The 24764-nt window shown below is 42.1% G+C and overlaps 1 protein-coding gene across 3 annotated transcripts in view; it reads right to left on the bottom strand.

Moving 5' to 3' along the window:
• Nucleotides 1-341: 341 nt before the first annotated feature.
• The window catches only part of TLK2 (tousled like kinase 2), a 77883-nt gene continuing 53460 nt past the window's right edge, over nt 342-24764 (bottom strand). For all 3 annotated transcript variants that reach the window (XM_040331195.1, XM_040331197.1, XM_040331196.1), the window contains 14 exons: nt 22319-22411; nt 21936-22046; nt 19257-19393; nt 16711-16863; nt 16449-16515; nt 16266-16363; nt 14524-14605; nt 13120-13211; nt 10616-10705; nt 7848-8017; nt 7285-7423; nt 6719-6830; nt 1915-2022; nt 342-1810 (listed from right to left, as the gene is read on the bottom strand). In XM_040331195.1, the coding sequence (XP_040187129.1) occupies nt 1637-1810; nt 1915-2022; nt 6719-6830; nt 7285-7423; nt 7848-8017; nt 10616-10705; nt 13120-13211; nt 14524-14605; nt 16266-16363; nt 16449-16515; nt 16711-16863; nt 19257-19393; nt 21936-22046; nt 22319-22411 (1626 nt within the window). In that variant the 3' untranslated portion in view covers nt 342-1636. The remainder of the gene's footprint in view (nt 1811-1914; nt 2023-6718; nt 6831-7284; nt 7424-7847; nt 8018-10615; nt 10706-13119; nt 13212-14523; nt 14606-16265; nt 16364-16448; nt 16516-16710; nt 16864-19256; nt 19394-21935; nt 22047-22318; nt 22412-24764) is intronic.

The raw sequence follows: 24764 nt of genomic DNA, 5'->3' as shown, positions 1-24764 counted from the left end.
CAACACCTCCTACGTGGTCTGAAAAGCCTCATGAACCTACGGTCTGCAAGATTAGTCACTTCTGCTGTGACCCCAAAAACAGATAGCACATTTAGTAATAGTTGTTACTAAGGCATCTATATTATTTTGGCTAAGAGACAAAATTTGTCGTTCATGATCAATGCGCAAAAGGGAGAGTGAGCTTTTAAAACTCCTTTGGTTTCAGCCACTCACAATGTCTGTGAATGTATAGACTCAAATGTTAACAGCATCGATGCCACAGCAGGCATTGTACAGAGGTGCAAGCAGGCAAGTTACACGCCAGCATTGTGTGAACGTCAGCATTTGCATTTTTTTTTTTCTTAAGACATGTTTCAGCAAGATTCAGAAAAACCAGAAAGGCTCAAAGCAATTGCCACCAAATGTGAAGAGGTTTACAGTGAAATTACATTTTTTTTTTCTTTACAACAGTTTGAAAAAGTGTGGTATATAACCCATGAACAATTGCCCGCACTAGGTTCGCTGCAACTGAACCATAACCACGGGTCAGCCAAAATCATGGACTCCTCAGGTCAGCAGTTACTACAGCATGCAAGGGTGTCTGCTGCTGGAACAGACCAGATGTCAACCATGGTAAGGCTTCCTTCTCAGATCTGGACTACCATCTGTCTAGTATTTCAAACACAGCAAAACTCCAAAGAACAAATATTAAAACCCTTAATATTCAAAGCTTTTTTTTTTTTCTTTTTCTTTTTTTAAACTGCCTGGAAAAAGTTGTACTGTGAAGATGAAAAGAAACGCTAACACTTTCCTTTGTCCCTAGTAATATGGATTTCACTTTAATAAAAACCTATGCTCTGCCAGATTAATCTTCAAAGTGGACCAATCGCCTACATAAAACTGAGGCAACCTTGTTTTTTTTTGGTCTGAACCAATATTCTAGAACTAGAAAGAGACAGTGACATGATCAGTTCCTACTAAACTTAAAGAATATCAGTCTAGACTAAAAAAAAAAAAAAAATGATGTCCCCAGTCTCTGCAGGTGATGGATCGACTTTAAAAGGTAATAAAATAGCTCCACTTCTAGGAAGGGCCTCTTGACTTCTTATTATGAACAAGGGAGGCCACAGGAATTTCATGTACCTTTCTGGCAATCTCACTTGAATATTTCATTAAATGACGAAAGGGGAATCAGAACAGGTTTAAATATCAACAAGGAGGATGGGGAAGGGGTGAGGGGGCCCAAGTCCAGTCTACTAGGTTTCCGGCTTCTGAAAATCTTCTTAACAAAAAGTTTATTTTCGTTTAACGGTTGTCAGCTGTGTAGAGGGATAAGAAGTCCACAGAAGGGGAAGGGAGAGGGTGTATTGTCCAAGTTACAGATCCAAGTCTACTGCCTTGTCATCTTTTTGAGGTCCTTGCCAACAAAGACTCAGGCTTCCACTCGACAGGGGTTGTGGATCTGTTGCAAGGCTCCATTTCAAATCCAGCTTTTTGTGGCTCTAATAAGCCAGTAATTGAAATGTTCCATGGAGCACTCGCTGCTCTCCGCCAAAAGGGAAGAAACATATTCCAAGGGAGCCGCGCAACTCCTCTGCCGACATTAACAGAATGTGTAACGCAGCAGAGAATCAAATCTCATGCCTCGTCCATGCTCTCAGTTTGACAAGCTGTTGTTGGAGGAAGCAGATGTTGATGCTACTGCAGCGGTGGCTGGGCTATTGGTGGAAACAGATTTACGAATGTGCGGCAGTAGGTAGGGGTCAGATGCTAGCTGGTGGACATCTATCCGATCCTCCTTCCTATAGGCAAGGCAACGGCGGATAAAAGCCTGTTGGAAGAAAAAGAGGGGATATTATTGTGAACAAGGCAGAGAGCTACCTTCCACCCCTCTGGGTGTACACACAAAAATCAGGGGTGCAAGAGTATAGATACCTTGGCTTCTGGGGTCACAACTGGCTTTGGAGGAAACTGGACCTCTGTGGCTTTTAAGATGGTATTCTCTTGTAAGATATCCTGCTGAGACTGGTTGTGACCAAATGGCTGCAAGATAAATCATAGCAAACATGTTTTAGGTCGCTTATTTTTAAAGCATGAAAGACAATACGAGTGTAATGTTTAGCCCAGTTCTGGATAGATTGGAACCCATCATAATTAAAAAAAATTGTGTGTGTCCACCTGGGGAAATTCACCCCGACTTGGTGACTCATTATGCAAAGCGATGGGAAATCCAAAAGTGTATCATTTGGGAACAAAAAGCTATGGTTAGAGAGATACGTAAAGCGACAGCTGCTAGTTATTTTCTTCTAGGGGTGAGCACAAAGATGAAAAAGTGTGACACTATTGCTGTAACCAAGAGATACGTAGTAATACTCCCTTAGTGCCAGCCTAAAGAACAAAAAAACTCTGTATAAGATTAAAAAAAGCCAAAAAAAGCCAAATTGGAATAAAGATAAAATGTTGAAGTCTGTTTTAGACGAAACGCATAGGGTATTACGCCGGCTTCAGCCACCCCAACACTGTGCTTTTTACCATTTCCAATTTGGCTTTTTTGGATTTTTTTTTATCTTTTACGGAGTTTGTGTGCTATTGATCATTTGAATTGACTTGCATGTGGCATTAGAGAAGTTTTTATTGGAAAACATTTTTACTGTTTTACGCTATGAGTAGCCTTTGTTTTTTTTTCACCCCACTTTTACCACATATCATTGTTTGGTAAGAGGAGCAAGTTTTGGAATTTCCCCTTCATATTGGACGAGGATTGGAGATCATATACATTGGATAGCGTGTATACTATGCTGTCGTCCCATTAAGGAGGAACTGGAAACATCTATGAGGACTCCTGTTAATCGATTCAGCTTTTCATGCTTGTAAGATCTATCATCGTAAGGCGAGTTGGATCCAGTGTGTCCGGTAAGAGTACCCATCCTTATCCCTTACTCTGATGGTGGAGGCACTCCCGGGTGTATTTGTCATCTTACAAGATCTCCGGTCTATGTCTAAAGACAATTGGATCACTTATGGCTTATTACTAGCCCACTGACGGAGCTGTGATATTTATTGCAACATCAATATATAACATTGTTGACTTATCACTTAATGCATTTTTGCGTTTTATCATTTACTTCTTTAGTTTTGGAGATCTACACACCCTTTATTTACTTTGTTCATTTCCATTAAGGCTTATGCACATAGGTGTCTGCATTGTTTTAACATTTATTTTATATGCACTTTGGAGATTCACATTTGTATGTTACACTTCTATGTCACATATATCCTCTAAGTGACAGATCCTAGGATGTTCTTAACGCTGGCACTAAGGGAGAGTATCACTACGTATCTCTTGGTTACAGCATTAGTGCCACACTTTTCACTTTTTCATTTTCTATAAAACTAGTCGGTTTGTTGTGTTTGGCAGCTTAAATCTGTTCACCTTTAAGATTGGCGCAATATTTTTATTATATTTTCTTTGTGAGCACAAAGATCCCTACACTAATTTGATCCGCTGACCCACAAGAAAACCTTGCTCCCCATGGTCCAGTGGTGGACTGTTCCTGTCTATGGAGTGTCCAGACATGAGGAACAGTCCCCTTTAGGAGTGTGGGGCTGCCAGACTGGTCTTGTGCGAGGAGGATCGGCGGGTCAGGTAAATACAGTGAGAAAAAAAATGAATTAGATGCTCTGCAGATTTGGTAAGTTTGCCCACTTACAAAGAAATTAAGGGTCTATAATTTTTATCATAGGTGTATTTTAAGTGAGATAATCCAAAAATCCAGAAAGAAATAAACATAAAACAAAAAATGCGCCCTCCATAATTTATCTATAGGATTAAGGTCTGGAGAATGACTAGGCCACTCCATGACCTTAATGTGCTTCTTCCTGAGCCACTCCTTTGTTGCCTTGGTAGTATGTTTTGGTTGACTGTCATGCTGGAAGACGCATCCACGACCCATCTTCAGTGTTCTGGCTGAGGGAAGAAGGTTCTCATCCAAGATATTACAATACATGGCCCCGTCCATTGGCACCTCAATGCGGCAAAGTCGGCCTGTACCTTTAGCAGAGAAACAGCCCAGACGCATGATGTTTACACCTCCATGCTCGACATTAGAGTTTGCGTTCTTGGGGTCATAGTCAGCATTTTTCTTCCTTGGCGACAGCCAAGAAACCTCAAGGATTTAGAAAAGATTAAAAAAAAAAAAAAAAAGACCCAAAACACACAGCCAAGGCAACAAAAGAGGGTTAGTTAAGCACATTCAGGTCCTGGAGTGGCCTAGCCAGGCTTCAGACCTTAATCCTATAGAATATATGTGGAGGGCGCTGAAGGCTTGAGTTACCAAACATCAGCCTCGAAACCTTAAATAACTTGGAGAGGATGTGTAAAGAGTGGACCAAAATTCCTTCTGAGATGTGTGCAAATCTGGTAACAAACTACAAGAAATGTCTGGCCTCCGATTGCCAACATGGGTTTATCCACCGAGTACCAAGTCATGTTATGCTTGGTGATCAAATACTTATTTTACTCACTGAACTGCAACTTAATATATTAACACATTTGTATCATGCGTTTTTTCCGGGATTTGTGGTAGATATTCTGTCTCCATCATTCAAAATACACCTATGATAAAATTTATAGACCCTTCAATTCTTTGAAAGTGGCACTGCACAGGGAAAAATGTTTTTGCCCAGGGTTCTGCTTTAAGTTTGTCAGGATAGGCTTTTAGCGTATACATATAGTAGACATTTAAAGGGATTCCAAACCCTGCTATTGCACCAACATTTAAACGATAGGGCACACCACTTTTAATTTACACATGAACCCACTTTGATAAAAGTAAAAATACCCCTTTACATAATTATAAGTGTTGCACCGAATTGAAAATTCTGTAGCGAAAACCCGAAATAGACAGCTAAAAAAAAAAAAAAAAAAAAAGTGGAACCTCGGATTGCGAGTAACGAGCGGTTCACAATACAAGCACTGTATTTGAAAAAGTCCTGACTCTGTTTGCGAGTGTTGTCTCGCAAAACTAGCAGGATTCAAACCAAAGCAGTGCCCAATATCACGCTTGGTCTGAGGTGGGGGGCGCCGGAGCCAAGCTGAACGGTGCCATTAAGAAATGCTCGTAATATCTCGAGAATACTGTGGATTACGAGCATTCTCCTGAAACGGATTATGCTCTTAATCCAAGGTGTGTGTGTGTGTGTATGTGTATATATATATATATATATATATATATATATAGATTTGATCATGACTTAAATACAAATTTAATTTTGGCAAAACACAGATAACCCCATTTTCGACCAAACATTTACGACGGCCAATATATCGGTTGGTGCATCCCTAATATGTATATGTCATGTGACCATTTACTGCAGCTCTGCCCAGACTAAGCTGGAGCAGGTCACGTGTCGTCCCCATCGCGCCCCCCGGCTATGCAAAGCAAGGTAAAGCCGTCAATAATACAAGCCAAACACGCCTTTAGGTGGACCAGATCCTCGACTACAGCTTCAATCTATTTCTCCTGAGGTTACCTGTGGGTTTTTCTTTGTTACCAAACAGTTCCTGTGGCAGTTGTGGCTGAAATCTTTCTTGATCTACCTGACCTTATCTTGGTATCAAGAGATACCCAAATGTTATACTTATTACATGATTAAACATTACTGACTGGCATATTTAAGGCTTTCTAAATCTTTTTATATCCTTTTCCATATTTGTAAAGTTTCATTACCTTGTTACTTAGGTCTATCGACTGTTCTTTTCTACCTCCTCATGGCTCAGTGTTTAGCCTGCCTAGTGCATCCAAGTGAGAGCTAACAAACTCATTGACTATTTATACACAGACACCAACTGATTTAAAAAGCCACAAATAAGGGGAAATAAACTTTTAATTGCCATTTTTACCTGTGTGTGCCACCTTCTGTGTCTGTACCAAGGCCAAACATTCCATGGTATGTTAACCTTTTTTATATCAGGGCCATTTGGGTGATTTCTGTTATTACGATTTAGAAAAGTACCCAAAAAACTATGCGATAATAAATTGCTTCATATGATTGCTATCCTTAAATAAGAGTTTTTTGCCATGATCAGTCATATTTTTTATATTAATGCCAAAATTTCACAATATCTGCCAGGGTATACAAACTTTTGAGCACAACTGCATGCGATTCTTAATCCTCTTTAATATAGGACTGCACAAGGAGCCAGTGACTGATACAATGGATCACACTCCTCACCAGATCAGACTACTCAGCAAATTACTTTGTACAGGACTCAAACAGCAGGCAAACTTAGCCAATTAATTTTTACTTTTAATCTCACATTTTCTGTAAAATCTGAATGCTCTTAATCAGAAAAAAAGTTGTTTTTTTATCATGTCTGCAAGGGTTACCATATTCTAATATTTTACATTCCTGTCTGGGCGTGGTGGGGAATGTCACAGACATTTCTTTAAGGTCAGAACTGCAAGAGCAGTTGCTGTGAGCAGTCTGTTTGCTTTGAAAACACATGGTGCCAACTACTGTGTGTGTAAGGGTTAACTGCAGAAGTAACTGTCCATAGTGACAATCACTGTATTGTTGGTGTCTAGATTGTTGCCCTGCAAGCAGGAAAACCTGTGCAGGGTAAGGCTGAATGTGCAATCATCAAAACACCATTTTTTTTCCTCCAAAAGGTATCAGAGTGCAACATAGGTGAAAGGAGATATCAGTAATTACACTGAGCGATGCAAGTGAACATTACCTTCCGCCCATACAGACACTGGTAGAAAATGACTCCTACAGACCAAACATCGACCTTGTTTGAAATTTTTGGGGGCTCTTTACCAACCACAAAACATTCAGGAGGTAGGTACCTGGGGGAATAAAACAAAAACAAACAGTCTTAGGTTTATAGAGTAAAGCCAATAACTCCACATACCATTAACAACCATTAAAGAATACCAATAGTAACATTGTCACATCAAGTTACATTACATTCACATGTCATCTTAAAAGACCTACAGTATATACCTTCAATAAAGACATTCATTAAAGAGAAAGTCATTACACCCAAAATATATTTTAAGTCCCTCCATGCCATAGAAACACTGTTCTAGGCAGTGCCACTCGACATGAAACGAACTGCTAAATTCTCCAATTCACTTGCCCTCAGAACACAAGAGATTGCACATCGACCCAAGGCCTGGAGGAGGGGGTCACTCTGGGTTATGAATAAAATAAATTATGCCTAGGCTAGCAGTAGAAGATTTCTTAAATGCTAAATGGATAAAAGAAAAAACTAAAGCTGCACTCTTGCTTGTCACTTACCAGTAGGTGCCAGCCCCTTGTGACGTGAGCTCCATGCCATCCACTGAGTTATAGCTGTCATCATCCATTATTTTAGAGAGTCCAAAATCTGTGATTTTTATCTCTCCGCAGGCAGTACCATTAACCAAAAGGATATTACCTAGCATTTAGAAAGCATAAATAGATTAAAAAAAAGTTAACTTACTCATTAGTAAACATGCATTTCCCTGAGCTTCCATTGGAGAACTATGAACCTGCTCAACATTTTTTCCATGCAAGATGAGAGAAAATCTTCAATATCCCAATTTAAACTTTTTCTTATTCACCATCTCAGGTTGAACTGGATTGACTATTGTCTTTATTGAACCTTACCTACTATGTAACTATCTCATAGAACAGTTTAACAGGTGTAAGACTGCAACTGCCCACTAGGTGGGGGAACCTTTAAATGAAGGCAAACTAAAATCAATCTTTATGGCACAGTACATCTATTCTGAGTATGCCCCTCCCTGCTGCTTCCAAAATTAATGCAACACCTTTCTTGTGTGTAAATTAAACAAGCAGTGACAACACATAGTACCTACCTGGCTTTAGATCATAGTGTATTATTGGTGGCTTGATCTCATTCAAGTACTTGAGAGCATTTACAATCTGCATGATGATGGAGCGGGCCTCCTTCTCGGACATAAGCTTGTGCTGTTTCAAGTAGAAGTCGAGATCGTTGCCCTCGCAGTACTCCAGCACTGTGCAGAACCTGCATAAAATTAAAAAAAATATTTTTTAGACAAAGCCAACAGAAAATCAGGAATACATATAGTTATTAGGTTTATATTGGTTAAGTAGTTTATATACAATCCAGTGTTTGACATCTTCAACAAATGTGTGCACTACGCCATTTTGACTGCACAATTTACTGATTAAATTTTGATTTATCACTCAAAAATGTATTAGATATCCACTTCAATTATCTAATCACTTGAAAAGCATCTGCACATGATTGGGTGTTCAACGTGAACAGGATTTTTTTTTTCAAACACAATTAGATCACTTAGGAGAATAGTCACATATTTTGAGTAAAATACTCTACTTCTTTAGTAAATCAGTCATTATGTTGGAGCCAAGTACGGACCTCCTTTGGACTCTACTTCAAATTCAGTACCACAGCCTGCCCAGTGATCTCAGCATTAGGTATGTATTACTAGATATATTAGGTATCCTGATGACATAATCATAAGGACACCTGTATTCTAACAACCAGCAGGGAGATTGATATTTATTTATATGATCGGACATGCAAACGTGCAGCATCAATGGGATCAATGGCTCCAAAAGAGGATAAGCCGCGACACTTAGGGGAGTTAACTTGCTCATAAGGAAAGAACTTGCTCAAGAATTTAGTTGCCCTTAAAAAATCTCCCGTTGTAAATACCATTTTTATAGAAAGTCTGTACGGTCTCCCTCTCTCTCGCCTTAGGTAAATGACGCGTACACTGCCCACTGTGCCTCCCAGGGCATGTCACATGTCCCAGAAGGCATAGCCGATCATTGAGAAAAAGGGGAGGCGTTTCAAGTGAACTCAGAACAGCCGGCAGCCTAGCAAATCGCACCACAGGGAAACATGCAGATCCAAACTCTGTCACAAGAGTGTCATAGTTATGCAGTAGGGATGAACTCCAGTGTTTTCGCACAGTCCACATACAGAGCCCGCCAGGAAGTCAGCATGGCGCTAAACACAGGCAGGGAGACATTGCCCCGATGCTCGGCTGCAGAGATCGGGAAATGTCTCACTGCCTGTGATTAGCGCAGCGCCGACTTCCTGGTGGGCTCTGCACGTGGAGCGTGCGAACACACCGGAGCTCATCCCTATTACGCAGTAATGTTTGTCAGCTTAGCCCTCTGTGTTCAGTTTGAGAGACCAGCCGCCCCTTACCTGGTTGCTTAAGTAATCTCTTCTCAAAGCATGGCTCCACCTCATTACCTATCAGGGAACTCTATATAAACCTGTGCACTGCCAGCCAGCCCTGCTGATCAATATTGTGTATCTGGCTTCCATGCGCCATTTGCTGTGTGTTCTACGTCCGATTCCAGTTACCGATCTTGGCTTGTTCTCAACTATCCCTGCCTGCTTGTTACCCTGACCTTTGGCTATCTCCTGACTATCCTTTGTGGTCGCAGTCTGCTACGTCCTTTCTTTCTACCTCCCCTGTAGTCTACCGTAAGCATGAGCTGGGAGGCCCTAGGGGTCACGACCTGGAGCCAGACTGCAGCTAAATCTATCTCCACCACTAGGGGCCTCTGGCTCTTAGATTCCACGCCCTGGGAAATCCCATGCTCTAGCTTCCAGTGTCATCCGAGTTGATACAGGAGAGTAGGAACTCTGTAGTACCACCTAGAGCGCCATCTGCAGCAGTCAGCCATAGGGTCCACTACCTTGTGGTGCTCTGCAAACCCCAACAGGGTGCATCTGTCACCTGGACTCAGGTGACCTGATAGAGAAGGAGCTCTCAGCTGGGTGAGAATCAAAAGTCAGCAGAACTAAACAAGGTGGTTTGGTACTTAGGTTCGGTTTACATTTTTTTTTTTTTTTAAAGCAGCAGGGCATTCATCTCTCCAATGGGAGCACGGTGCTAAGAACTACCACCCAGGCCAAGCCAAAAGCAGTCATATTCGGACCACATTTATCAGTATGACTAAACTCATGCTCTAATTTTTGGAGAACTTATAAAAAAAAACTTGTCCATTTTCAAGTCATGCATACCATTATAAAAAGCATGACCACCAAACAATTTCAAATCCACAAAGTTTCAAGTCAACTTGAGGTTAAAAGTGAAAAATAAAACAAGTGAAAAACACATATTTTGCAAATGGAACACCAGGTTGCAAAAACCGAAATCAAACTTTTGGCAGAATGCAAACTAAGGAAAGGGGTGCCAAGTTTAGGCTTGGTAGCCACAAGTGTTTCGGCTACTAATGAAGTGGCCGGTTTTCCTGCAGCTGCACAGTAGCCGTGTATATAAATACCTAGGACGTTATTTATATGCTGTGTGATTCAGTATTTTAGTTTGTCCATTCACAAATTTGCCCCATTTGCCAATATTTTTCAAATATTATTTACCCCCATCAGCATACAACCAAAGAGAGAGATTCTAACAAACAAGATTCACGAGTCATATTTAAATTCAAACAAGAGCATTGACTGCTGAATTTCACATAGAGTGCATTCTCCAAAGATGATCACAAAATCCTCCTTCATTTTCCAGACATCACGTGGTACAGCAGCTGGCTATGACATAATTAGATGCAGGACTGTGTACGGTGCCACATACACAAAGGTGCACGCATAGCTACTTACGAGTCTGTGTCGAGAGAAAAATAGTCATAAAGTTTGACTATCCTGGGATGATCAAGCTCCTTGTGAATACGATATTCCCTGCAGGCATGCCTAGAAGATAAAAATGAAGCATAAAAACAATTAAAACTTGAAAATTGATAACAAGTCAGACAGCTGCTGAAAAACAAGTAGATAAGCATCAGTAAAGTGTCCCATTATAGGAGAATTGCATTAGTGGTGACCTTCCCGAACAATTAGAGCACTAGCCTTGAGACCTAGAACGACAAGGGGGGGTTCAAACATCCATTTTTAAGGGCCAGTTCACACCTTGAATCAGACAGAAACGCACTGTGCATTACGATTCACTATGCCATGCATTAAAATAAGAAAATCTTTAGGCTACTTTCACACTCAGACCGCCCAAGCGTTAGTGGCGCTTTAGCAGCGTTGTGCGGGAGGGAGCAGTGCACTTTTAACCACAAAGGAGGGGTTAAAATCACCCGCAAAGCATCGATGCAGAAGCGCTTTGCATGCAATGTCCATGGATTTCAATGGGCAGGGCAGTGCGGGCACAGTATATACACTGCCCCAAAGATGCTGCTTGTGGGACACTGCAGACCATCCCGCAAGCGCACCGTCCCAGTGTGAAAGCACTCGGACTTTCACACTGGGGTGGCATGAGAGGCGCTTTACAGGCGCCATTTAGAATGCCAAAACACCTGTAAAACGCCTTAGTGTGAAAGGAGTCTTAATGTACAGCAGCCCCCCTCAACCCCTTAATATTTACCTGAGCCCTATCTCGATCCAGCGATGTGCACGTTTGCCATGGCGGTCCGGGACTCCCTCCTGATTGGCTGAGACACAGCAGTGACACCATTGGCTCCCGCTGCTGTCAGTTGAATCGGGAGAGAGGGGGCGGGCCATACCACCATCTGTGTCTGAATGGACACACAGAGCTGCAGTGGTACTTCAGGACAGGTGAATCGGGGCCACTCTGTGGAAAACTAACTGCACAGTGGAGGAAAGTATGACATGTTTTTTATTTAAAAAAAAAAAAACTCGAACGCTTAATATCACTTTAAAGAGTTCCACCTAAAAATGGACCTCCGCTTAACCCACTCCTCGCCCCCTTACATGCCACATTTGGCATGTAATTTTTTTTTTGGGGGGGGGGGGGGGAGTTGGGGCTTCAGGAGAAGGGGACTTCCTGTCCCACTTCCTCCTTCCGCCGAGGGGCTGAAAAGGCGACTAGCTTAATCGCCTTTTCACAGCCCCTCCCTGTAGGCAAGCGCCTGTCCAATCGGACTGCGCACTGCCGCTCGCGCATGCGCAGTGGGTGCCCGGCCGTGAAGCCGAAAGCTGTCACTGCCGGGTGCCCACACAAAGAATGAAGACGCTGGCCGGCGAGGGGGGGTGAGGAGCGGAGCCCCGGCCGGCGCGTCGCTAGAGCCGTGGAGCAGGTAAGTGTCAGTTTATTAAAAGCCAGCAGCTACACTTTTTGTAGCTGCTGACTTTTAATAAACTTAAAAAAAAAAGTGGAAACCCCTTTAAGCAACAGTCGGTGGTGGACTGGCTTGGTGGGGTTAGTGCTGCGATGGCAAAACCTTCATGTGTTTCTGGATGTCACTAGGAAAAGGGAAGCCAGCGTGTGCAGAGCCGGATAGACAGTGTGGAGCCTCGATCAGATCCCCAACGATGTGTGGCGGAATGATGGGGCAGCCAGGATGCAAAGGGGGGACCGAGAGGCAGCCAGAGCATCCACCGACCGGAGCAAGTGGATGGGAACACTCGAGTGCAACGACAAACGATCAGGGAACACGGGTCCAAAAGAAGCTTAGAGCACAAGAGGTGGAGAGCAAGCTGAAGCGGATATGTTATTATAGGAGTTGTAAAGGAAAATTTTTTTTTGCTGGACTGGTTACAGGGTAGAGAGACATAATAGTTAACTGATTCCTTTTAAAAATGATTAAAAATAGATAAAAATCAATTATATAATGTACATGTAGTTTGTTTTGTTTTTGCATGTTTCCTGCTTCTCTGCTGCACAGAGCCAATACAGGGCAGTGATGGTTTGGAAAACAAAACGGATTGGTGTTGAGGGGTTTTAGACACACAGTAATCACACCTCCTTGATTAGTGACCACAGAGAGAAAGCTCCCATGACTTTTTTCATCAGGAAACAGACAACCAGGAAGTGTACAGAACAGAGAAGGATTACAGCAAAAACTAACAATGAGGACATGAAACCAGGACTGCAGTAAGGTAAAGGAAGCCATTTAGCTAAAAAAAAAAAAAAATCCTTTAGTGTCCCTTTAAATCAGCACATGCTTTTATCTCAATGAAAGTTTAAATTTTTTTGACCGTTTGTCCTTTCAAGACTGTCCCGATCAGCGCTTTCAAATGTGGTTGCTGCTGAATGTTTTTACCAGTGTATTGATGCATTATTCAAATTTATCATTCCTCATACGGTTACATTGAAGCTCAAGTTATGCAACAAGAATATGGTAAACTCCAATGTAACTCACTTGTGGTAGTTTTCTTTCTTTTCATCCCTCCAGTTCTTATTTAACTGGTGGATCTTCACAGCTACGTATCTTTGCTCCGTTAGGTCAAATGCCTACAGAAAAAAAAAGAAAAAAAAAGTGTTAGTGGCCAGAACAGGACAACCTTAAGGCTAAATTTTCACCTTCATCGTAGATTACCACCTGCATGTTAACAGACCTTTAGGCCAGGTTCACACCTATGCAAATTGAGTGTGGTTTAAACTGCATCCAATTCGCATAACATTATAAAATCCATCGATTTTAATGAGGCTGGTTCACATATGTGCGATGCATTCGCACTGCCAAAAAGTGTGTGTTTTCTAGGCACTGCGGAGCGGCTCAGGTGCGAATTCAGGCCCATTATCTTCTATGGCAGGGATATGCAATTAGCGGACCTCCAGCTGTTGGCAAACTACAAGTCCCATGAGGCATAGCGAGACTCTGACAGCATCAAGCATGAAACCCAGAGGCAGAGGCATGATGGGACTTGTAGTTTGGCAACAGCTGGAGGTCCGCTAATTGCATATCCTTGTTCTATGGGCACGCATCTGATTTGCAGATGTGTTCATTTCTCATCAGGATTTCTCTCATTCTCCTCAATTCCCACCCCCCCAGGTCTCCAAATTCACAGCTAAATCGGAGATGATCTGCTGAATAGCTCTTATCTCCTTGCCGAGATAAAAGCTGGAATTCGCACCGCACAAGTGTGAATCCAGCCTTAAATGCACATTTAGCATGGTTCACATCTGTGAGTTATGGTGTGCTTAAAGCGGAGGTCCACACAAAAAGTGAACCTCCACTTTTCGGAACCCTTCCCCCTCCGGTATCACATTTGGCACCTTTCAAGGGGGAGGGGTGCAAATACCAGTATGATACAGATATTTGCACCCACTTCTGGGAATAGACTCCCGTGGGAGTCACGAACCTCCACCCTCACCCCTCCCCTCTATCGTCTGGGAAACACACTGGTCCCAGCGAGGACAGGACGAGCTATGCTGCTCACGCAGTTGGGAACCGGGCAGTGAAGCCGCCATGCTTGACTTCCCGATTCCCTCACTGAGGATGGCGGTGGGGGCAGCCGAGAGATTGCTTGGCTTAAGCTGCCATCACCGCGGGCACGCTGGACAGGTAAGTGTCCATTAAAAGGCAGCAGCTGCAGTATTTGTAGCTGCTGGCTTTTAATAAAAAAAAAAATGTGGGACCTAAATGCAATGACACCACAATGCAAGGTTTTACACTATGCGTCATACATACTGGTGGGATCAGACAACCAAGAAAAAAAATCTATATGTCATATAGGAAACAGCATTTTGTTTGTAACGTCACAATAAAGCCTTGGTTTGGCATCAAATGAGGTGAAAATGCACCCTAACAGCAATTACCTACCTTGTACACTTCACTGAAGCCTCCTCTACCCAAAAGATGTAGTAGTAGATACCTGTCATTTAGCGTGGGATGGTCTTTAAACCTAAAATATTAAAAAGAAAAATAAGATAGTTCCAATTTAATCATTTTGGCTGCTAAAAGTTTTATATGCAGCGATTAGCTCACAGAAAACTTTAATGCCCTGCCAGCTCTTTATAAATAGACCCCCTATTACTGTACCTATATTAAAAGGAAGACAGGGTAGCAGTCATTATGTCTAAGTGTCACGTAACTGTAGGTAAAAAGAAGTAGCTTTTGTTGTATTACAACTTGTTTCCACATTGAGCCTAGGTTCACACTCCTGCGGATTAGAAAAGGTAAACCAGCAATGTAGTCCGACTTCCGGGGCAATTTAACAGACATCTGTGCGGATTCATTCACAGATGAATATTCAAAATGCCCCTTAAGTCGCCCTAAAGTACTACAGGAACTACTTTTGGGAATTGTTGCAATTGCCACCGATTTGGCATGCGACTTAACATGTCAAACCGCATGCCAAATGAGCAGGGCCCTCTGATGCCTCCTGTATTGAATTGCAACTGTACTGTCTGCCCTCAGGTTGTAAAGTGCTGGGCAAATTGTTGGTGCTATATAATTCCTGTATAGTAATATCCCTAATAGGGGTGGTTCTCAAAATCAGTGCTTTTTAGGGCGCTGGACGGTTGCTCTCCTATTTCTCCCTTTTCCTTCTTATTTCTCTCTTTGTCTCACAAGAGTTCTCAAACACTGGCCCTCATGTTTAGGTACTAGTAATAGCAGTAAGATGGGCTTATGATTTTGTGCCCGGGGACCCTTGGCCTGAGGGACTTGAGGTTCATGGGGTACGTACTGACTGTTTTACTATTTATAATGGGTTGCACTTTGGGTTATACCCTAAGGTTTTTCTGAGATTGTTATTTTTGTTGGACACTGCATTACTTTTACGATTGATGTATGGGCCCTTGATTGCGTTTACTAACGCATGCTATTGTGCTGAGATACTTTTGTACTGTTATATAAATCTATTCAATAAACATAATTGAAACTAAAATCAGTGCTAGCAGAATTTTCTCTATAAACTGCAAACAATTATCAGGCAGAAGCACAGCTGCATTAGTAACCTGTGCAGAACACCAACAAGTACTATGTCACATCTGTGAAAACTGTACAGCATGCATATACATTCCTATAGGGTGGTTCTTGTCCCACCCATGCCATGGTTCTTTCCACTATCCCTACATTCTTTTCTTCATTCTGTAGTTCCATAAGATGCAATGGAAGCAAGCTCAGTGCGCAGCCAGGGACCAGGCATCCACCACACTAGAAAGTATGCTAGATATAAAGAGTCCACTGCTCTACAAGAGCAAAATATTGGGGAGCAGGTGGAGAACGAGGGGATTATAAAGCCTCGTCTTTGGCAGGTGGTTTGCTTCATATTTTTAACCCTGCAACAGCGCCCCCCTAGACACTGAAGAGGATCACTGGTGCTTTTCCAGATCAGGGCTTTATCATGAGCTTGCTGCTCTGGTACATTATTGAAGACAATTATACACTCCCAAACTTGTGATTGACATTACAGAAAGCTTGTCACTTGCTAAACCCAACATACTATTACACCATAGCATACAGAGATAATTCTGTGCATGGAAGCATTTCCACATAAATGGTTTAGCATTTGGGTGCCAATCCCAGAGAACCACCTCCTTTAAGTCTGGGGCACTTACTGTGAATTATCTTCATTATGTATTCTTTTCAACTCCCTAATGTGCAAATTTCTGACCCTTTCGAGTCTTTCTAGCTCCGCTTGGATCTCAGCTTCTTCCTGCAATACAAACACCATGAATTTGTTGGCATTGTCATGAAAATGAACACAGATATTGGGAAGTGGAACAGACTTGGTTGCTTACTTTTTTAAGGTGACCTAATCGCAGTTTGAATATCTCCTCTTGTTCGTGATATTCAGCCAACGTTAACCTTAAGAAAATAAAAAACAAACAGTAACGTACAACTGCTAATAAAGAAGACCAGTACACCAATCTGACAATATGGGAAGTCTGCAAACACTTGCTAAGAACAAGGACATATCCTAGAAGGGAATCTTACACTTTGCCTTAGGCAAGGCTCATTTTTGTGATTACAAAGAACAAAAACAGGCACCATCTTACTTACGCTTCATTCTCTGCACCATTGGTCTTATTTTTCCGCTGCTTTTGCTCATTGTTTGCAGGTGGCGTTTGTCCCATTGCTGGGGGCTTCCGTTTAGCCAGCAGCTTCCGTTGCCGTTCAATCTCTTCCCTTTGGGAGTTTATTCGTTCTTGTTGTCTAGAGGGAAAAATACAATACATAAAAGAAAAAACCCCACACACACGCGCAATAATGAGAATTATGGATACTGCACATGCATAATGCTGCATAGCTAGAACAGAGAAGTATTTATTTTTGGGATGGGGGGGTACATGAGATGTAATCACACAAACATCCCTGTAAGTGATCCTGTTGGTATGCCTCCCAGGGGCAAAATTAGGATATTTGGTTTACCTGTAAAATACTTCTGGAAAGGCGGGAATATTCATGACTACTTGGGATATCCCAAAACATTGAACATGAGGAGAGGCCAACACTCCCCAAACTAAAGCAGCTTGAAAGACCTTATATCCGCAACTGGTGTCAGCAGAGGAATAAACATCACCTTGGTAGAACTTTGTAAACGTATGACGAGAAGATTGGCTAGCAGTCTTCTAAACTTGAAAAACAGAAGCTTGATGCTGTATAGCCCAAGGAAGAACTGACACTACCAATGGACCTTAACCAGGAAAGGAGGAACCTTGTCCTCAATCCCATATGCCTAAGAAATGAGCTGACAAACATGCCTAGATATATGGGATTGAGAAGCGATCTGAACCCTGCGAGGACCCTGGGACAGAACAAAGAGGGAAGCAGACTGTTGAATGAAGCTTTAGACTTCAGGTAAAATTGAACAGCTCGATCAACATCAAACGAGTGAAGCACCATATTTTTAGGATACGGAGAAAAGAATGGCAACACAGTCAGAGCGAAGAAACCGCCTTAGGTAGAAAGATGCCTCAACACCAACCTAGCCTTGTGAAGTAGGAGAGGTTCCTTGCAGGAAAGTGCAGCTAGCTCAGAGACCCAGCAAGCGTCAGTGCAACACAGTCACTGTTGATGGGGGAAACCCTCCTGCAGCGCAATAATCACTGCTGGCAGGAATAGCCACTGGCAGTGGTAGCAAGCAGTCTGGGTATCTGACAATGAGAAAACCCTGGGTTCTCAACAACTCCAGACTTTAAGCAGTGGTCTGCAAACTGAGGGCCGGAAGCCAGATTCAGCCCTTTTGCTTTCTTTTATCCGGCCCTTGGGGAACTATTGTATTTACACCAATAAAGGGTACCGTTCCTCCCAAAGACCCAACCAATGGGGACACATCCAGCCAATGACATCAATGATGGGGCACAGTTCCTCCCAATGACACCAACAATGGGGCCCAACGACACAAATTGCTCGCAATGACCGGGCTCAATTTCTCCCAATGACACCAATCATGGGGGATTGTTTACTCCCACTGATGCTGGGACATTTTGTACTCCCGATGGCCAGAGTCCAGCCCCTCTAAAGTACAGTAAACTGGCCCTTTGTTTAGAAGGTTTGGAGACATCCGCTCTAAGCCAACACCATGGTAAACACTCTGGGGGGGGGGAGACAGGAGGGGCAGCAGACAGGCTGAAAGGCAATGCAACAAACTGACAGTGGCGATCCTCTATTGCAAAACACATAAATCTTTGGTGAGGTCAGAAAACTGTCTACTTGAAGCAGAGCAATCACTGGCTGGGTGAACTTCATCTTGAATTTTTGTACTTTTCAGTGACTTACGACCTATGGGTACTGGTGAGCAAACCCCATTGTACGGTGAGCCCAACTGGCATATATTTCTTGTAAGGGATGGTGTGCTCTGAAGGAGTCCGATGGCTGTAGTGACCGATCCAGATAGAGCCCACCTCTGCTATAGAAAGGCTCAGAGATGCAAGTCGTTTCAAAAGGAAAAAGGTCTTCAGAGAGACGCATTAAAGCTAGTAAATACCAAGTATCTAGAGCAGTGGTCTCCAAACTGCGGCCCTTTGCTTGCCTTTATCCGGCCCTTGAGGCACTATCCCTCCCACTGATTCGAGGCACTATTCTGCCATCAGGCACCGACAGTGGAGCACCATTTCTCCCACTAACAGCACTAATGGGGCACTATTCCTCCCCCTAATACCAGATGTTTAGTCCCACTGATGCCAGGAAAATTTCCACCCCTGCTGGCCAAAGTCCGGCCCTCCAAGAGTCTGAAGGACAATAAACCAGCCCTTTGTTTAGAATGTTTGGAGACCCCTGATCTAGAGGCTAGATGCACTGCCTTTAATTATGGCTTTAATGGGTTCCCAAATTTGTGAAATCAGTTATTATATGGAATTTTCCTGAATAAATAAATAAATAAATACAGTCCCTAAAACAATAAATAACATTCCTAGAGCCCCACAAAATAGTATACCGATACTCAGGATCACCACATAAAGCCTAAGGATCAATAATCTACCTTCTAGTGAGGGTTACAGCTTAGGACACAACATTTACACACTGTTGACCTATTCAGGTCATGGCTCAAGAAACAGAATAAATCACTATAGTTGATACATATCATATACAACATCCCTCCTTACTTTATGAGGTTTTGAAAGGCATAACCATCGGTCCACTGCTCAGTGAAAGAAGCGCCGTGACGGACAGTAGTGAAATGTCCAAGCCGCAGGCGATCCTGCATGCTTTTATCCCGACATGCCATCTTTTCCTGTTTGGACTAAGGAGAAAAAACACAAGATATATCAGATCTATATTTCATGAAAAAAGTAAAAAACGCACAGGGTAGAAAGCTCTGAAACTCAGAATACCCTGTGCAAAGAGCCAATGTATGGTATGAAGCAGCTTTACGCAAAGCGGAACCAAACCCTCATATCCTTTACAGCCTTTAATACACAGCTGCCATGGTGCTGCATATGCAATGCCAACCAGTTGATGGCTTGACAGTTTGGTTAAGAGCCAACATTAGCACGCTAGTAACTTTAACAGTTAATATTCAAGGCAGCCTTCAGTTTGTTTTGGGAAACCTAAATCAGTGGGTTTCATTCCACTTTAAATGAATGTAAAATTACCAAACAATCTCAATCTGCATCTAAAGTTTCATTATATAGTAACCTCGACAAAACACCTTTGTGTTAAAAACAAAGGAGAATTGGGATGTTCACCTAGTTCACCCCTGGATCACCAACTTAAAGGCCCTGTGCAAATCACTTCAATATCCACAAACTACATGTATAAAGGGAGGCTTTCCACAGTGAGGTCTATGTGGTGTTTTACAATTCACAGGACTTACATCAGAAATATTTTGTATAAATTTGTTGGATTTACATAATCTTTGCAAGTCACATGGACACCCAAATTTCCTCTAAATAAACCTTTTCCCTGGGGTCTCTCAAACTCCTGAATAACTGGGGTTCGGTGAAAGCTATGTTTTATGTTTAAATCGCTGTTTACATGGGTGAAAGAAGGAATGGCGGCTTTCACTTCCCAACCCCTTCCTGCCGATGACTCCTGGTCCTTTAAGAGGTTATGAATGCCAGGAGGTGGAGGCGGGCATTTCAAACAAGCAAGCGCTGTGATTGACACAGCCGTCACATGACAAGAAAGCTCCTGATCGCAAGTAGGCATCGGAAGCCATTTGTTGCCCACCGGTAACTGCTGGGAGCACAGATATGTTAACATTTGGGACAGATATGCAGCCGCTCTGCATTAAAGCTTACCCTAAAAACACACATAAGAGAACGCAAGCTTAGTGCATTACCACCATAATCATTAAAAACACAGAAAGTTACACTCACAAAATAATAAAATCAAGCCTTCCAAAAACACAGCCCCAACAGGTTAGATGGGTATTTACATCTTATGCCACACGTACAAGGACAGACTCCCTTCCTCAGAGCTAACCCAACCAAGTCTTGACTAGGTTAGTTCTGAGGAAGAGGGGGGTCCGTCCCCTGAAATGCATAAGCATCTACATTGTGTGGCATCAGATGTAGATACCCATCTCACCTGCGGTGTATTTGAAAGGCTTGAATTTATTCCTTTGTGAGTAGAACATTTATTTTTAATAAATGGTCATGATGGCACTGCACTAGGCATTTGTGCCCTCTTGTGTATGTTTTTACAGTATTCAGAAGATCACCTAGTCTGATGTGGTGTGCATCGAAGAAACCATTGCTTGCCATAGTCTTTTTGAGAATTTCTTTGGACTGAACACTAGATGGTCCTCTATTTGTTAAAACCCGCCACCCACCTACCTGAATACGGCTGGCAGGAAAAGGTTAAATATAACATGGACTGCAACACCTTTTAAAGACTACCGCAGATGTTCCACATTCAATCGTATTTCTGAGAAGCAGCTAAATGCCCCCTTATTATCCAGACCTGCCTGCACACTAATCTGTCAAAACACCAGAGAGTGGGGGGAAAAAAAATAATAAAAAAAAAGTTTAACACTTTGCAGCGCCAAGATGATCACATATGGCAGAATACATATTAGAACACACATGATACAGAAAAAAACTGGGAACTGACACTCACAACCCCGGAACAAAGTAATATGTTGCAATGGGATTTTATCTACAGTATTTTGTTATCTGCAAAGTCCGTCCTGGATGCACACAGTTTAGAAGAGGCCATGCCCCATTGATCTCAGCGTATTATGGGTTCTTAGAATTATTGAGCTATGCTTTATCTGAAGACATTGCTATTCCTGTGTAAATGGATGAGTGTTTACCTTTTTGTGTTAATTATCGGAGTTCCTTAGCATACCTTAAAATATCTTACTAGGAACTTGACATGGAGAGCAGAACCATTATGCACCCAACAGTCTCTGTTTTAGATTTTAAGTTGAATCAACATGGAGTGCCTTGTATCTCAGGTCCAGGCTGTAGAAGGGACCTCGACTTCTGCCCACTCTAAATAAATGACTCACCCGCTACAGATAGGAAGTCAAAAGCCAAAACTACAGTAAGCAAAAACACTAGAATCAGCCTGACAGCTAGGATTTCAAATGTAAACCACCAAAATATGCAAATACAAGAAAGCTTCCTTCTTCCTCTGCAGTCTAAAGTGACAGATTAAGATTTGTGGCACATTGCAGGGCTGAGAAGACAGATCAATATTACATGATCAGTCGAGACTGATTGCTCTACCAGACCACGGCTATTTTAATTCTCAATGAATAGGCAGCAAAGTAGGTTGAACAAAACTGCTAAAATCAAATCAATGAAGATAGATTAAGTAAAATATAAAAAGGTCACCTTTTCTATAAGCAGTTTTTTGCTCATTGTCACACATCTGTTTAACCGTTCTTTGTATTTTTCCAACATTTTCTTCTGCTCATCCATTTGCCGTCGGAGGTCACAATTTACCTATAAAGATGATCACAAAAAAAAAAAAAAAAAAAAGGTAAAATTGAACTGTAAATTTAGCTTTGCCATTTGATGGCAGAAACACTAGTACCGCATAGCAATTGCCCTTTCTAGCGAGTATAAAAAAATTAATAAAACGCAATCTATATTTTAGATTTTTGGGAAGAAAAAAAAAAATCAGGGTGGAACTCCACTTTAAGTTTGACAGAGTCGTTTTGTAGTAACCTGAACAATGATTGATGATACTTTTCACCCAAATCATTAGAACTTACCCTTAATAAGTCATCTATCCTCCCCTCCTTTTTCTCTAGGTCAGAGTTTTTGTTGTTTTCGAGAGCGGATATTTTATCCATCGTAAGGTCAGACTGAAGAGAAAAAAAAAAAAAATATAGAATGAAAAATAATTAAACAAAATTACATTGTGTGGCCTATTCTTATCACTTAGCCCACCAAACAAATGCTCATGAATATGTAACAGTTCAGCTCTGAACAAAATCTTATTTAAACCTATTCCTAAAAAGGATTAAAAGAATGTAAACTGACTGAGCACCAAAATGTCTCTGCAAACCCACAAATGACCTGGTACATGGAGCAGGGACATCACTGCATAAAGAGCTGTGGGAGGTTCCACCTACTACAGGCTGCCTATGGAAATCTACAGAAGGGGGCAAAGACCAGACCAGTCACCCTAGACAAGAGAGCAGCAGTGACTGGTCTTTATTATAGGAAGCTCCTGCACAGAGGCAGGAGGAGTTTCATGCTCCATTACTGCCCATATCTGAATCACAGAAAAGACACCACATGGCCCTTTTCACACAGGCACCTCCTATACAGATTCCGCTTGCTGATCCCCGATGAGTAGGTGGATGACCGATCCGTCTCCGCTCACTTTGCAGAGCGAAGACGGACCCAGTACAGCTCTCTGCTATGGGGAAATTGTGTAAAAACCTTGTCAGTTTTCATCTGATCATATCCGATCGACAAATCCGATCCCCAGTTGTTGTATTTGGGGGGCGAGCTCAAGCTACTGCAATCATTTCTTCTGGTCATTAAGTGAAAGCCTAATGGAACGCTGATGTTAAATACTGTCAGTACATTCCAGGTACAGATGTTAAATGTGCTTTAAGCCCATCTTCACATTGAGGGCGGGTTATGCTGAACTCGCACGATTTCAAACCGGCAATGCAGTCTGACTTTGGGGGGTTTTGACAGAAATCTGTGCGGGTTCATGCACAGATGTCTATTCAGATAGCCCCCGAAGACGCCAAAAGTAGTACAGGAACTACTTTTGGGAATCGGTGCGGCGTCGCACCTATTCGGACGGTGCCGTTGCCGGCATGTAAAATCGCATGTCAGAATAGCCCGATGTAAACATGGGCCAACGCGAACTGATAGGGGAAGTAGAACAGCAAATACCTTTAGCCTTGGTTCACACTGCTGAAACCTCCGAGGTTGTGTGATTTCCGAGGCAACTTGCTTGCAACTTTGGAGTTCATGTCACTCAGTCACAATGGAGTAGCATCAAACAGCTGTGATTGAAATGAACGCGTTTTCACTCATGCGACTGTCACAAGTCACACCAATGTTAGAATTTGGGCCCCTTTGCCACTTCAAGATCTTAACACAGCTTCCATACTTCCTAACTATGGTGATCATACACAAACGCACTGTCACAAGTCTCTACGTGCATTTTTGAGACAGTTGATGCCGTCACGTGCAACTCGTTAGTTTATTACTTTAACCACTTTGCCTCTCACACCAATTCACCTATGGACCAGAGCGATCTTTACAATTCTGCTATGGCCCTGTACGTTCAGCAATTACTCATTACTTTTTTTCATACAACAAAAACTAAAACAAAAAAAACACACACACCTTTTTTTTTAAGGCAGTGTTAGTTTAAAAATAAAATGTTACTACAGATAAAGATGGCATATTTTATTCTGTAATGTGTCCTGATTAACACGACAATACAATTATGATACAAGGCTTTGCAAAGTTATTTACAATTTAAATTTTTTTTGTTAATTTTGCACTTTTTTAAAATGTGAAACGTATAACTATATGTTAATGGTGTAAAAATATTTACGAACAAAACAAAGAAAAGTTTAAGTATTAATCGTTCAGAAAAAGAATAAGCAGCAAAACAGTAATTGAATGGGGAAAGAATAAGGATATAATTAAAGGCTGGTAAGAGTAAACTAAGGGGGTAATGAAAGTTTAAACAGAAATATTTGATTTAAAAAACGTTTTTCTTTTTACGTGTCAGGTTGCTTTAACAGACATCTGCAGATTGAAGTTAAAGTGGCTGTAAGCCCAGGTTCACACTGGGTACGATTTCCTTCGATTTGAGATGCGATTTCACATGTGAAATCGCATCTCAAATCGGCGGCATTTGCCGCCAATTGTCGGCAATGACACTGCACCGATTTCAAAAAGTAGTTCCTGTACTACTTTTTGCGATTTCGGGCCGCAATTTACATAGAAAACTGTGCAGAAACCTGCACAGATGTCTCTTAAATCGCGGCCGAAATCGGGACTGCCGGCAGGAGTGAAATCGTGCAAGTTCAGCTGAACTCGCACGGCTTCACTCCCGCAGCCCAGTGTGAACCAGGGCTAAAGGCAGAAGTTTATCTTAATGCATTAAAGTGGGGTTCCAGTCATACATTTTAATTTTTTTTGGCCAGTTCAATTGAATTACACTACACATGACATTAA

This window comes from Rana temporaria, chromosome 12 (genome assembly GCF_905171775.1).
Source record: "Rana temporaria chromosome 12, aRanTem1.1, whole genome shotgun sequence".
NCBI classification, from domain to species: Eukaryota; Metazoa; Chordata; class Amphibia; order Anura; family Ranidae; genus Rana; species Rana temporaria.
The sequence above is the reverse complement of the archived record's forward strand: the minus strand, read 5'-3'. Positions and strand labels throughout refer to the sequence as shown.